This window comes from Rhineura floridana, chromosome 5, assembly GCF_030035675.1.
Source record: "Rhineura floridana isolate rRhiFlo1 chromosome 5, rRhiFlo1.hap2, whole genome shotgun sequence".
Classification (NCBI taxonomy): Eukaryota; Metazoa; Chordata; class Lepidosauria; order Squamata; family Rhineuridae; genus Rhineura; species Rhineura floridana.
Window position 1 is genome coordinate 173,955,075 of NC_084484.1, and position 15,575 is coordinate 173,970,649.

General features: G+C 46.8%; 1 protein-coding gene across 2 annotated transcripts in view; it reads right to left on the reverse strand.

Moving 5' to 3' along the window:
• PRSS23 (serine protease 23) overlaps positions 1-15,201 on the reverse strand; it is a 33,022-nt gene extending 17,821 nt beyond the window's left edge. Inside the window, exon 1 of one of the 2 annotated variants that reach the window (XM_061628893.1) lies at positions 14,728-15,201. In XM_061628893.1, coding sequence (XP_061484877.1) covers positions 14,728-14,735 — 8 coding nt within the window. In that variant the 5' untranslated portion in view covers positions 14,736-15,201. The remainder of the gene's footprint in view (positions 1-14,727) is intronic. The other variant, XM_061628894.1, reaches the window with a different exon arrangement.
• Between the last annotated feature and the right edge of the window lie 374 nt (positions 15,202-15,575).

Below are 15,575 nucleotides of genomic sequence, written 5' to 3' on the forward strand. Positions count from 1 at the left end.
TTGACAGAGCAAGGGACTTCTTCCCGCCTGTTCTTTAAGAAGGGGCCAAACGGGCGCGCAATCTTTCGCTCCTCCTTAACTGCCCCTCAGGTACTGCCCGCCTTCCCCCCCTTCTCTCCTGTCTTTTCAGCTGTCTGCGTGTGCGCGGTGAGGGGGGAAGCATCACCCCCTCCTCTTCTGAAGTTTCCGATTCCAGGATGGGGGATAGGGGAGGGGCTGATGATAAACTGCCTCCCCGCTTTTCGGCTGTGAGCAGCCCTCCCTCTTTCCCCTCTTGCTCTGAGCCTGAAAGAGGGGGAGGCGTGAGAATGTCCAGGGAGGGCTCAGGCTCCCCATTGCTAAGCGACCTTATCACTGGCAATTCCTCTGTTTCGTCTTCGCTCCGAAGGGGGGAAGTTCCTCTCCCTTCCCTCTGCCATCCATCCGAATACTCTTCTCCCAACTCTCCAGGATCCAGCTCCCCGGGATTGGGACCCCAGCTCTGCCTTCCGACATCAACCCAGTGCTCCAGCCTATCAAGATCATTTTGAGTTTTGTTTCTGTCTTCCACAGTATTAGCTATGCCCCCCAATTTTGTATCATCTGCAAATTTGATAAGCATGCTCTGTACCTCCTCATCCAAGTCGTTAATAAAACTGTTGAAGAGCACTGGGCCCAGGACCGAGTCCTGTGGTACCCCACTCATTACTTCTGCCCAGTTTGAGAAGGAACCATTGATAAGCACTCTTTGGGTATGATTCTGGAGCCAACTGTGGATCCACCTGATAGTTGTTCCAGCCAGCCCACATTTAGCTAGCTTGCTAATCAGAGTATCATGGGGCACTTTGTCAAAAGCTTTGCTGAAGCTGAGATATATTATGTCCACAGCATTCCCACAGTCTACCAGGGAGGTTATCAGATCAAAAAATGAGATAAGATTAGTCTGGCAGTTCTTGATAAATCCATGTTGGCTTCCTGAAATGACTGCATTGTTTCCAAGGTCCCCTTGGTCAAAAGTGAAATAAATGTGTCTTTTTCACACACTGTGGAGAAAGGGATTCATATATTACAGGTCCTCACTAATTCTCTGATCAAGGGAGCAGTGTGGTAAGCAGACAGGATGATGTGCTTTAAGAGGCAGGAGGTGCTTTGTGCATGGGGTTCTTTTCCCTGATCCAGATGGCAGGGCTACAAGGAGCTCTCTTTCTTTAAAACAAAAAGAAAAATGTCAACAGTGAAAGCAGCCCCTTCCCCTCCATGGTCCATTGCATCCACGTCATCATGCAGCCCTAATTCAGGCACCGAATGTACATGCTTTACTCCTTCTTCTTCTTCCTCAAACAATACTAAGAACAAAGGAATCTTGCAGGAAAATATACTTCAACGACTGCTCTTACCAACGGGAGTGTTGCTGTTTTAAGTGTTCTGTTCTTGTTGTTTTACCTTGCTTGTTAAGTTTGCTGCAATTCCTCCCCTTGCCATGTGGATTAGCTAGCTTACTTGATAAGGAGAAAGGGTGTGGAATGGTGGTGGTGGGGTTGCCTCTTGGCACTCTTTTGTCCAGCAGAGGGTGATGGAGAGAACTGACTTTGTCCGACCTCTGACTGTCCATGGAAAACACGACTGCATCAAGGGAATGGGCCAAGGTCCCTAAGACACTTCCCTGGGCTTTGCATCAGTTGGTACATCAGAGCTTGGAAAAGTTACTTTTTTGAACTACAACTCCCTTCAGCCCAATCCAGTAGCCATGCTGGCTGGGGCTGATGGGAGCTGTAGTTTAAAAAAGTAACTTTTCCAAGCCCTGCATCAGACGTACTTTAACCTCCCGCCCAGCCTCTGACCCCATCGTCTTTTAAAGAGCCAGTGCCGATCTTATTGGAGACAGCTTGTGCTTTCTGGGAAGAGGAACACAGTGGAGGTGTACAAAAATTGTTAGCAGGTTGGACAGAGTTTTCTCCCTCTCTCATAATAATTCAAGGTCCCCGGATGAAACTGACATGCTCAAAGTTAAGGACAGACCAAAGGAGGTACTTCTTCCTGCAGCCATTCATTTGCGGAATTCGCCATCACCAGATGTACGACGACCATTTACTTGGATGGCTTTTAAAAAGAGCCAGACAAATTCATGGAGAATTGTTTTAGCCATTGCTAGCTTTTAACCTGGATAACTATAAATGGAGCCTCGCTGTGGAGGAACAGTATACCTCTGTATTCCACATGTTGGGGATAAACAAATGGGAGAACAACAGACAAACTGGAAACAAAATTGCTCTGTTAGAGCCCATGTGGTGTACAGTGTTGGGCTAGGGCTTGGGAGACCAGGGTTCAAATCACCACTCAGCCATGAAGTTCACTGGGTGATCTTGGGCCAGTCACTGTCTCACAATCTAACCTACCCCACAGTTGTTGTGAGGATAAAATGAGGGGGGAGGACCATGTACACCATCGTGAGCTCCCTTGAAGAACAGTGGGATATACATGTTGTTGTTATTATTATTGTTGATGATGGTGGTGGTAGTAGTAATACTACTACTACTAATAATAATAATAATTTTGATTCTTCCCCTTTTCTGGTGTTATATTTGTCTCTTGACACTATCCCCTCATATTCCTTGCTGATTAAATTCCATCTTTATCTCTTTTTTAAAGCATGTAGTGGGAAAACTTTTTTAAAATAAGAAAGAAAACCAAACACTCCTGATTTTCTTCCTTCAAAAAAGGTTTTGAAAATGGCCCTCTTGTTGAATAAGTCTTCTTGGATCCAGGAAGGCAACATTTGTGTTCTCTCCTCCACCATCACTTTTAGTGAACTTATGTTTAGTAGGGTCCAAAACAAAAAACCCTGCGGTTTTTACGCTCCCTTTAAAGTCAGGAGATGCCTGTCTTTTGTCGTCCCTAAATTTACATCCCTGAGCATAAGGGCATAAGGGCGGGCTTGGAAAAAGGCAAATGCAGCCTCATAGAAAAGGTCTAATGGCCCACCTCCATCTCACATGCCTTCTAACAATATAGTTCAAACTGTGTTCCATCGCAGGCTACTATTACTGAGGGCTGGCTTAGAGGTGGCATTGGACAGGTCAAAAAAACACTTAGGTCAACTGGCAGGTCAATTGCTGTCAAATTACAAAGTAATTAAAGCAGTGATGTACTAGAACAACCCCCCTCTAGGATGCACACCTTAATGTGGTGAGGGGGTTTGAGAGTGTCGAAGAAGCGGAGAGCCATGCCGTCAGGAGTCTAGACCAAGAGGCTAGACTCCTAGCAGGGGCACCCAAGGCGGAATGGTCAAAGCTGAGACACCAGACTAAGATGCATCCAGACTCAGAGGAAGGCAGTGGTAAACCACCTCCGAATACCTCTTACCACAAAAACCCTATGAACAGAGTATTCAAAATGCAACATGAGATAGTGCTGGAAGATGAGACCCCCAGGTCAGAAGACACTCACCGAGCTACTGGGGAAGAACAAAGGACAAGTACGAGTAGCGCAGGGTTCTTCCGGTGTTCTTATTAAACATTAAGGCTACAGTGAACACCTATGCAACACCAAAAAAAGAAGGAATGCAGCACCAAAACACAGAACGAAAGGATATAGATTTGCATAATATTTACATATGCTAATATATATATGTATAGATATATGCAAATGTAGAAATAATTACTATAATTCAAACAGAAATACAGTAAACCTCCTCATAGTGGGGAAGGCTCTGACCAGGTGACCTGTATGCCTGCCTGCTCAGTTTACTCTCCAGGTCCTAACTTGCTGAGCAGCGTCAATGCTTATCCTGCTCTTTATCTTTAAACAAGCCTTGGATCGGACAGCCCTTCAAATAGAGAGCTGCCCTCTGTAAAGTAGGACACAGGCCCACTTTATTAACTACACCTCACACCCAATGTAGAGATTTGGCAAAGTTAAACCTTCCTTTCATTTCCATCAGTGGATGTAAGGCCACAGCAATTCCAGTGGAATCCTAAACTTGTCTACAGGAACTCTGGTGGAAAGTGACCATGCTGTACCTGAGTTCTTGATTTTGAAGGAAGTAAAAGTTGACGGTAGCCATATTCATACCCTGGACTTCAGGAAAGCCGATTTTAATAAACTCAGAACAATGATAAGTAAGGGTCAGTAGCAAGCGACCCTAATGAGATAAGGAGTCCAAGATGGGTGGGAGTTTCTAAAAAAGGAAATTCTAAAGGCACAATGGCAAATAATTCCATCAAGGAAAAAAGGAGGAAGACAGCAGAAGAAGCCAATTTGGTTTCACAGAAAGCTTAGAGATGACCTGAAAACAAAGGACACATACAGGAAGTGGGAGGAAGGCCAGGCCACAAAGGAAGAGTACAGACAGGCAGCACAGAATTGCAGGGATGGCATCAGGAAGTAAAAGACAGAGAAAAGAAATGGTGGTGCAGCTACATTTTGAGAATGGCAAAATGATGACAAAGAAAAGGCAGAAGTGCTCAATTCCTACTTTGGCTCAGTCTTCTCCCAAAAGAGGGACTATGACCCTCCCAGGAAACGTGAAGGGGCAGGATTGCAGCACAAAATTGATAAACAAATGGTCAAAGAATACCTAATCACTTTGAATAAGTTCAAATCTGCAGGGCCCGATGAACTGCCCAATGAACTCTTGGAACCACTGTCTATTATTTTTGCGAAATCGTGGAAGATAGGTGAAGTGCTGGATGACTGGAGGAGGGCTAATGTTGTCCCAATCTTCAAAAAGGGCAAAAAGGAGGAACCTGGGAACTACAGACTAATCAGCCTGACATCAATCCCTAAGAGATTTCTGGAGCAGATTATAAATTTTATTTATTTTATTTATTTATTATTTGATTTATATCCCGCCATTCCTCCCAGCAGGAGCCCAGGGTGGCAAACAAAAGTACTAAATAAAGCAGTCAATCTGTCAGCACCTTGAAAACAATGCAGTCATTACTAGAAGCCAACATGGATTTACCAAGGACAAATCCTGCCAGACTAATCTTATCTCATTTTTTGATCAGGTAACCTCCCTGGTAGACTGTGGGAATGCTGTGGACATAATGTATCTCGACTTCAGCAAAGCTTTTGACAAAGTGCCCCATGATATTCTGATTAGTAAGCTAACTAAATGTGGGCTGGATGGAACTACTAAATGTGGGCTGGACGGAACAACAACTGGACAGCCACCTGTAGGGGATGCTTTAATTTGATTCCTACACTGGGGTTGGACCCGATGGCCTTATACGCCCCTTCCAACTCTTCCACAGTTGGCTACAGAATCGTACTCAAAGAGTGCTTATCAATGGTTCCTTCTCAAATTGGGACAAGGTAACAAGCGGGCTACTGCAGGGCTCAGTCCTAGGTCCAGTACTCTTCAACACTGTACTTTAGGAAGGAAGCAGACAAACTGGAATAGGTTCAGAGGAGGGCAGCAAGGTTGATCAGGGGACTGGAAACAAAGCCCTATGAAGAGAGACTGAAAGAACTGGGCATGTTTAGCCTTGAGTAGAGAAGACTGAGGGGAGATATGATAGCACTCTTCAAGTACTTGAAAGGTTGCCACACAGAGGACCGTTAGAGCGGTACAACAATAGAATCAATGACTTAGGGAGGTGGTGGGCTCTCCAAAACTGGAGGCATTCAAGAGGCAGCTAGACAGCCACCTGTTGGGTATGCTTTAATTTGATTCCTACATTGAGCAGTTGGACCCAATGGCCTTCATGGCCTTATAGGCCCCTTCCAACTCTACTATTCTATGTCTATGCCTTATACACCCCTTCCAACTCTATGATTCTATGTTTCTGCTCAAAAGTAAATCCCACCGAGTTAAATGGGGATTGCTTCAGCAGGTACAGGATCGAAGCTGTCCCATAACACAGAAGTGATGAGGGCAGCCTCCTCTTTGGAGAATTACTTTTTATGTGCAAAGGAGTCCTCAGTTGGATAATGACTTTATTTCCTGGGGCATACAGTTTGGGTGTTCTTGACAACATGGAATTTTGAAAGCACTGAACTGTGGTAAAATACTAGGTGGCCACTCTACCAGAGTCTCCATGGCTGTGCCCTGTCCGTACCTCTGGATGAAATGCAGACAGCCCTTTTCACATCTCAGGAATATGACGCAGGAAGAGCATGTCTTCTTTTCCCCCCATGAATACACATGCATATATACATACAATAAGGACACCCAGTCTACATTTCTACAGTGGTTATTTTTAAGAAGGTCGCTATTTAGGAGGTGTTCCTCCAAGCCTGCCAATTAGGATTTGCAAAATAACTCGTGTGTGTGTGTGTGTGTGTGTGTGTGTGTGTGTGTGTGTGTGTGTGTGTGTGTTGGGGCAGGAGGGGAAACTGTGTGCAAAGAATAGTCTCCATTACATTTTGCAATGAAGACAGTTTTTCCATAGGGCAAGGAGCCAGAATGATTAACAAGAGAGGTGGGTGGCAGGGAGAGGGGCAGGCAGGGAAAAGAGGGCCTTTAAAAGAAGTCACAGAATAAGAATCCAACAACAGTTTCCACTCTTGTCAAAATATCCATACAGCTTTCCTTGGCTGTGCAAGTTGTCAGAAACACAAGTGAGGAGAGCGAAGCAGCCCTTTTAAGGATTACAGAAGCCCAGTTTTTTTAAAAAAACCCAAAATGGGCCATGTACATTAAGTCCGGCGGGGATGCCATGCAGAGCAGCCTTTTCCAAGTCTGATCCTCCCCAAATCCCTACCAATTTGAGGGTTACAAGAGGCGACACGCTGGAAAAGCTGAACCAGGTTGCGAGAGGGTCCAGTCCAGGGTTATCTGCCAACGCATACAGTAGACCCAGCAGGTATGCTGGCCGGCCTGCTAGAAGACGCCCCCACGGAAAAGTAACTGGATCATCATGTGATTTGGTTACCGACTGGCAAAGTTAGTTTAAGAATTACTGAGTCTGGTTGCCTTCATTTCCTTCCCTCCCACCCCGCTGCCGCTTAAAAAATCATTGGAAAGAAACACCCACTGAGCTGCCTCTGTCCCCTCATTCTGGAGTTATTGCACAAAGCTTTTTAGGAACGGTCGTAGCTCAGGAGCTAGAGCGCCTGCCTTGCATGCGGAAGGAACCTGGTTCAGAAGGACCCGGCATCTCCAAGTAGGGCTGGGAAACACGCCCTGTCTGAAACCCTGGAGAGCCGCTGCCAGTCAGTGTAGACAGTACTGAGCTAGAGGGACCAATGGTCTGAATCAGTCTAAGTCAGCTGCCTATGTTCCTATCCAGTTTTTAAACCCCCAAATAAAAATATGGATGGGCGGGGGAAGGGGGAGACCCTGCGTCTCCTTCCCCACTTCCAGCCGCGCTGCAAGCCTGAGGATTCAGTCCTGCAGGCTGCAGCTTTGCAAGCACATTCCCTGCAGGGAGACGCTTGCAAAGCAGCGCCCAGAACCCCGCAGGACTGACTCCTCTGCTCACCAGCCAGTGAACGGAGGTTTAAATCCTACTGGGGGCTGTTTCTCCAGCGTGTCCCCTGCGAGGGTAATGCGCTGTGGCAGGCTGCCTCTCTTTCTTCCTGCCCTACGGCCCACCCCCTAACAGCCTTGGATTGCTTGCCTTAGCCCAACCTGACTTGGGGTGATCCAGGGCAGTCTCCACCTGACTCGGGCAAAGCCTGGATCCTCCCCCCCCGAATTGCCCCAGTTTGGGATTCAATCTGCTGCACAGCCCTACCACCATTTATGCATCTCAGCATCGGGAGAGGGGTGTCTCAGAATTCCTGAGCAGCGCCCAGTACTTTCTGCTAGTTGAAAATAACAGGAACCAGGCAAGATCCAGTTATGCATTTGCAAAACCCTTGCAAATAAATCCACAAAAGTCTGTAGCCGTCAAAAAAATTAACTAGCCCATCTGCTCACATATGCCTATGGGAGTAATTTGTGGCAAAAAAAACCCCAAAAACAAAATGACAACCTCTTTGGAAAACATTCTGTATCTGGTCACCTATGGGCAATTCTTACTCGCCCCAAGAGACCAGTTAAGCAGCTATCAGGAGAAATGGTCAGCGTCATAAACCGATGAAGTTTCCTGTTGACAAATTAACTTACCCATCTACAGCCAATCTGGTAACTGCAAGAATTATTACGTTACAATTCTTACTTCACTCATACATTTACAATGAAAGAACTGCCTTTAAAAAAAAAATCCTTTTAAACACCCTAATTGTGAGTATGAATGGATGGTTTAAACCCCGTTAAATGCACCCTTAGCAGTGCTAGGAGCTGCTTTATAGGGATGCCAACCAATACCGCTTGGGAACGTGTGTGCATGAAATAACCACACAGATGGAACCAGTCCTAAGGGTCTTCTCAGCCTCCCTCCTGGCCAGATGATCCCAGGGCTAGAAAGACTCACACAATTTGCCCTTCCCATAACCATATTCCTTGGCGGCCCAACGTGGTATTTGCTGGTACCCCCAGGCATCACCCTCAGTGCTCTTATTTTTTTTTTTTAAAAAAATTGACCTGGGCTGGCTGGAAAGCAAAACACGGGGAAGAAAAGGAAGTGAAGAACTGGAGGCTGGTGTTTTGCCTTTCAGTTCCCACCTACATGTTTCAGGGGGAAAAACAAAAGGAACCCTGATGCTTTCTGGTAGGTTTAGGGGGTAGGGCAGCGATCTGGTTTTGGGAGATGTCTTTGTGCTTGCTTCTGGCAGGGTTTGGGTGTTTTCCCTGCTTTTTTGAGGGGGGCGTCTGCATTTGTTGTTTGCCCAGTTTCGGTGTGGGTATTTTGCTGGGGGTTTTTTCCCCAGGGGGTGTTTCTGAGCATCTGCAGTTTTCCATCTGTGAATTGAACATTTTCGGCTGCTCCAGACTGGTGTTTTTTTGCAGGTGTATTCTACAACATGTCATGGATACAATCAGAGTGCATTACTGGGGGAATTATAGTGGGCCATCCACACATCATTCCGCCTTCTGAAGTTGTTCTGCAACCCTTCCCCAATTTAGGGTGTTACTGTTGTATGGAGGGGCACTCTTGTGCTATACAGCAAGAAAAGCAGGATAAACACACTCACCCACCTCAGAACATTTATGGTATGAAAAGTTACAGGATGCCAGCAGGAAATTAAGGGGCATGCATGGAAGCGAAGCGGTGTGTCTGCCCCAAAACATCTGCACGCACAAACAATATCGAAAGTGTGACTGCTTATAACCACCCTGGGACCGTGAGCAGAAATAATCATGAATGCATAATAAAACCGACATCTGGAGAGGCCCTTTGTCATGCCCAGAACATTTTCTTAAGATTTCCATAATGTGCCCCCGGCCCAAAGAAACTAGGGGGCCCCACCCTACTTGTTCAGGAGCCTTCCATTTGGAGCAGGAGGGAGATACTATCTTCAGCCGGTGCCCCTAGTTTCACTGCCCCGCCATTGCTGTGCTTGACGAGCTCTACCCCTCTGACTTCTGCGCAGTTGATAAATGAGAGGCTTCACGCAGGTTCCTACATGCAATTGGGAGCCCTGATCAAGCAGGACTCCGGATTGTGCAAAGGAACCTATATGTCAGGTACAGGGACCCTTTGGCCCTCCAGATATTGCTGAACTACCAGCTCCCATCACCCCTCACCACTGGGCATGATTGCTGCAGCCGATGGACGAAGGGAAAGCTGGTGACTAGGGCAAGGTGGGGCAGAGCCCTACCATTTTTTCTCTGGGCCGAACATCCTAATTATAGGCCAGCAGTCCTGTGCACACACACCCCAGTCGTATTCATACATGTCTGATCATTCAGAGGCTCCCTAGAGCCTTTTCTGTCCATCACTCTGAATATAAGCAGAACTGAATAATTACAGGTATATCTAGGTAGCTGATGCTGACTCCTAGAAATGTGAAATTTCTAGGTGTCCGACTTTTCTTCTCTGATGCTTTTGTCTGAGAATTGCTGTATTTATTGATTTTGCAAGGGAGGAAGACAGAGCCACCCGGGTGTGTCCACTCTCCTCCATTTCTGCTTTAGCCTTTCACTAATGTTAAGCTAATGTGGAAGCAGAGTTCAAGTGGATGCCACATTCGGACACACTCGCCGATGGCCCAGGATCACGAGTGCCCACACCATTCTGGGTGCCTGTGAATGAGGCTTTAACCCTCTTCATGGACTCACAGTGGGTAAAGGGTGAATTTTTAAAAGCTCTTCCACTGCGTATTTATGCAATTAAGATTGCAATCAAATGACGCAGACACAAGCCAGAGACACTTCTCCACAAGGGTGCTTCATTTATGTGGATTCCATGGGACCTGGAAAGTCGTTCCAGGATACTGAAGCCCAAGTATTTTGCAATGAAGGGAAACTTTTTACAGCTGGTGGAAATAGCAAATATCTCCTGGGTGTCACCCAATAAAGCAAGCATGATATTAATCAGCTGTTTCCTCATGAGCCTTGTCTGAACAGCCACTCTATGGCATGAGCAAAATATGCATTGTGCATAATGTCCTCCCTTCCAACTGGGGCATGACTTTCATTACCTCGTTAAAGCATGAATTACAATAGCTGGACATTTGCTTCTAATCAGTGTTGCTTCTGTAATCATCAATCAGAATCCAAGAACAAAGAAAAGCCGGTCTATTTTCTGGCCAGACGGAACTGGCGGGGCGGGGGGAGAGAGAGCGCAGGGAAGCCTACATTGGGTGCATTCACAGGCATGTAGATAAGACGTTAAACATTAATTGCTTTCCAAAGAAACAGCTATATATAATACTCTTTGAATGTATCTAAATAAAACCAAGGGCAAGCAAATTTATGTCTGTGAGTGGCGTTGCCTTGCACTCTCAAATTCCTCAAACCACAGGGAAAAAAATCTTTCTGATAAATGTGTGCCAGGGAATTTTACTGTTTATAATGAAATTGCAAATTGATTCAGTTTCACACACACACACGCACTCACACACACGCACCCATTGCCACCAATTCATTTGCATGTTGGATCCTTTGGTCTCATTCCCACAATCAGTAAATAAGGTGGCAGTTCTGGACTGACCCATTTTAGTGGGTCATCACTAGTGGGTCATTGAAATGTTCCAATAGATAGATAGATAGATAGATAGATAGATAGATAGATAGATAGATAGATAGATAGATAGATAGATAGATAGATAGATAGATAGATAGATAGATAGATCTCTACACTTAGAAATCCAGCTGTTAGACAGCTAGGCTAGATACCTTCTCTTTGACATCTGCGATGTAGGCGGGCAAGACAGAGAGGAAGAAGGCAGAGAGGTCTGAAGCCCACCAGGAGAGGGGCTGGAGGACAGATCAGAACCCATTATGTTCTCAGTTACATCACTGGGGCATGTGGCGTGCTCCAATTTGGCTTGGCATAAGGCTATTCATGGAGGATAAGGCTATCAAGGCTGTCAGTGGCTACTAGCCATGATGGCTGTGCTCTGCCACCATAGTCAGAGGCAGTATACTTCTGAAAACCAGTTGCCAGAAGCCGCAGGAGGGAAACACGCTCTTGCACCCAGGCTCTGCTTGCCGGCTTCCAATGGACATCTGGTTGGCCACTGTGACAACAGAATGCTGGACTAGATGTGCCCCTGGCCTGATCCAACAGGTTCTTCTTAGGTTCGTATGGGACAAACCAAGCTACTTTTAGAGTATCGTTTGGTTTTCTGAGCCTAATTATAATCCTATATTGGGAATTTCGGGGTGGGGGTATGTGTTGCTTTTTGGCCAATCATCAATTGCTTCCTTTGCAACCTCAGAGGACATAATGTGCTCAAGTCAGGAAAATTTGGGTTCAAATGTCTATGAAGAAATGTTTCACATGGCAGCCCAAGAATATTGGGGTTGAGGACATAAAATATTGAAAGAGAGCCCCTTGTCTCTCAACACCCATGGAGAAGACATATCCCAGGGTCCCCCAAGATGCCATCATTCCCTGTGTCTCACTGCAGCGTGCGCCTGCATCTCATCCTCTCCAGTAGCTGCTGTACAACACCCCCTCCATTATTTCAGAATATAGGAAACTGCTTCGTTCAAAGTCAAACTATTCCTCCACTTAGTCTTGTACAGTATAATCTACTGAATCTGGCTGCAACTCTCCAGGCTCACAGGCAGAGGGTCTTCTCCATTTGGTCTCAGGAATGGGAAATCTGCCACTTGCCAAATGTTGCTGGACTCCAACTCCCATCATCCCATTGGCCGTGCTGTCGATGGGTGACGGAGTGCAACAACACCTGGGGAGCCACAGGTTCCTCATCCCTGCTAATTTGGGTCCTTCTGCATGTACACCATGTGGTCAGATGCTGAGCTAGGGCCTCTCCCTAAAGATGCTGCTGTGTTCTAAACTTGTGTTTTGAGCACTCTGGCAATGAACCTATCAGGGAGGAAGCTGCTGTCAGACAAGCTCTGCGTCTGGGATCTGTGCACATGCACAGAATCAAGTTATACTTTAGTCACGGTGATTTAAGAGTTGCTTCTTCCATTGCATTTTCCCCTGCATTGACCCCCCCCCCAACAGACATTAGGGAGGCAAAAATGCATAGCTCTGAACGCCAACATGCATGGAACTTATGTCTCTCTTGCTAAAATTCCATGCTCTCAGAAGTCATGGCTGGGAGCTATTATGCCAAAGCAGAGCCCCCTGCATTGAAATAACCTCTGTGTAGGTAAAACAGCATACATCATCATATGTAAAACTTGCAGAGATGCCTTTTTTGCTGAGTTATGGTTTCATTCAGACATGGCTCAGTGTAATCATGTCAGAAGAGATACTTGTAAAACTTTCCCACACGTTCTACATTTTTTTCTGTAATAATAATAATAATGGACTGCCTTCGAGTCGATCCCGACTTATGGCGACCCTATGAATAGGGTTTTCATGGTAAACGGTATTCAAAGGGGGTTTACCATTGCCTTCCTCTGAGGCTGAGAGGCAGTGACTGGCCCAAGGTCACCCAGTGAGCTTCATGGCTGTGTGGGGATTCAAACCCTGGTCTCCCCGGTTGTAGTCCAACACTCTAACCACTATGCCACACTGGCTTTTTTTTTCTGTAACCAGACCATATCTCTATACTGGGGAGAAATGTATTTCTCATAAAAAACCATTTAGAACAGGCATTCCAAAAGGTTCCAAGGAAATAGATGTTGGCATGGTTTAATTTGCACCCAGTTTAGAAGTTATGGGTGTGAGCTGGAAAGTGTGAGCTGGCGCAAACCTCATCACAGATAAAAACTCACAAGGAGTCTTAGGCGAGCCTGTGTTTTCTCAGTCCCTATTCTGGTTTACTTTACAGGACTGTTGCAGAATTAATATTCCTGCTGTAGAAAGTAGAATTCAAAGGACAATGCACAGCTAAGGGAGATGCTGATGAAAGGATGGGTGGGGGCAAACAGAAGATGCAGCCACCACCTCATCTCCAAATTCACTGCCAAATTAAAAGGGGAAGCTCTGGAATGTGACTGAGCAACTGCACATAAGAGGCACTTAGTCTCACCACAGAGTAACCACAGCGAGCCCATCAAAGGATAACCACAAGTATGGGGCGAAAGCTGTGGCTGAGTGGCAGAGCACACAGTTGCACATGCAGAAAGTTCCAGGTTCAATCCCTGGAATCTCTAGATAAGACGAGGAAATTTTTTTTGCCTGAAACCCTGAAGAGCTGCAGTCAGAGAATGTGGACCCATGGTCGCTGCTCTGTGGACCATCAGCTGTTGTAATTCTCCTCCCATCAGCCGCCGGAGGCATAGCCCATAATCAGGGTGATGGGAATGGTAGTCCAGCTACCTCGGGCAGGCCACAGGTTTGTAGAAAGGACCAAGCAAGATGGACCTATAATCTAATTTGATATAGCACAGCTTCCTACATTCCTTTCCACACGCAGGGATCAGAGGGGAAATTGCCAGATCTCACAGCATGCCTTGAAGGGCTACTTTGCAAAAGCAGCTGATGCAAAACAATTTAAGTAGACTGGTGATCCACGGGATTTCGGAGAATGAAGACAATGGTCGGGGAGGGAAAAGTTATCCAAAGTGTCAAAAAGAGTTGATCGGGGATTGAGATTACTTGCCCTTGATTTCAGTCCAGTCGGACGTTTGTACAGTTAAATAGGAAAACTGCCTTACAGCAAGTCAGAACACTGACCCATCTAGCTCAGTACTGTCTACACTGACTGGCAGCAGCTCTCCTGGGTTTCAGATGGGGAGTCTTTTCCTGTCCTACCTGGGGATTGAACCTGGGACCTTCTCCACGCAAGGCAGATGCTCTACCGCTGAACTAAGGTCCTTCTCCATAACATGTAGGTATAGATAGTAACAGGAAATCAAAACAGATACAGGTAATCACAGTTCAGGTAGGCTCAGAAAAGTCAAAGGATGCACCATCCCAAAGACAGCCAGTGAGCCTGGTTAGCCGCTTGAGTTTAATTTTTTTTAAAGGAGAGGTTTGCTTTTGTTTTTAATCTGCCCAGCTCAGCCCAATCCCATGGACCAACATGCCGATCACATGGATCCTAGGCAAAGCCCCCTTCCCAGTTCCCTGTAATAATCAACAGAAGAGGGAAGGAGTGGATGTTTTCCAGCATCTCCTGCCCTAATAGGAACTCACTTATCAGCCAAACGCTATTGCCCAAATTATCTTTCAGATCTAGCTGGTGATCTCCGAGAAAAAGCCCTTGCCAGAACAAAACTACCTGGAAGTGAAAGTCCCAGAAGGGTAATCACGCCCAGCAGCGCAGCTTTGGTTCAGACCTCGCTTGGGAGCTCTTCCCTCGCCTTCCATCTTTGGCTTAACTTACCTCTTCATAACTGTGTCGGGCGCCGATTGTGAGTTTTCAGTGCTCCTGAGAGCAAAGTCTTAAAAACAAAAAATCAGACAGGTGGAGACTGAAGTCCCATCCCTGCCAGGTTCGCCGCGCTGCTGAGTTTGAAGAGTCAGACTCTTTCCCACTAGTTCAAACGTCGCTCCCCCCCCCAACGCAATCCCTTCCGCACAGCCACACACCAAACGATTTGCAGTGGGGCTTGCAGATCTTTTGCCCCCTCCTCTGCAATGCACAGATCTCTCTCTTTTTGCAAAAAAAAAACAACCCACAACACCTCGCAGGTGTCAGGGAGCCCCCTTTCGTCTCCTCCTCCAAGCTGTCGCTCTCGCCCTTCTGGGCAACGGAGAGAAGATGAGGATGGTTTGGGGGGGCGGGGGAGGGAGACGGCGAAAAAGTTCTGCCCGAGCAGGCAGCCGGTACTGCAGCGCAGGCGCCATGTGACTCAACCCGGCCCTTCTTTTTGCTGGTCTGCGGCCCCTCCCCTCCCCTCCCCTCCCGCCTGCTCTGCCCCCGTCGCGTGCACGCCCCTCTCTGCACAAACAGTGGCTGGCTTGTGGCTCCTGCAGCTCCCTCGTCGCCTCACCAAATCTCAAGGAAGCAGAAGGAAGGGAATATGCAATCAGAGTTTTAAAAGCTGTGTTACACTTCTCTCCCCCCCTGTAAAGCAGTGAACTGGGTAGGGGGGCAGCACTCCTTCATTCCAGGGGGGGGGACAGAGAGGCGTCCCAAGGCCGCTCCGAAAGAGCGCCCCGAGTTTTCAAAAGCTTCGGTGCCCACAGTCTGCTGGAAGCAGTAGGAATGGGGCAAATTCAGAAGTGCAG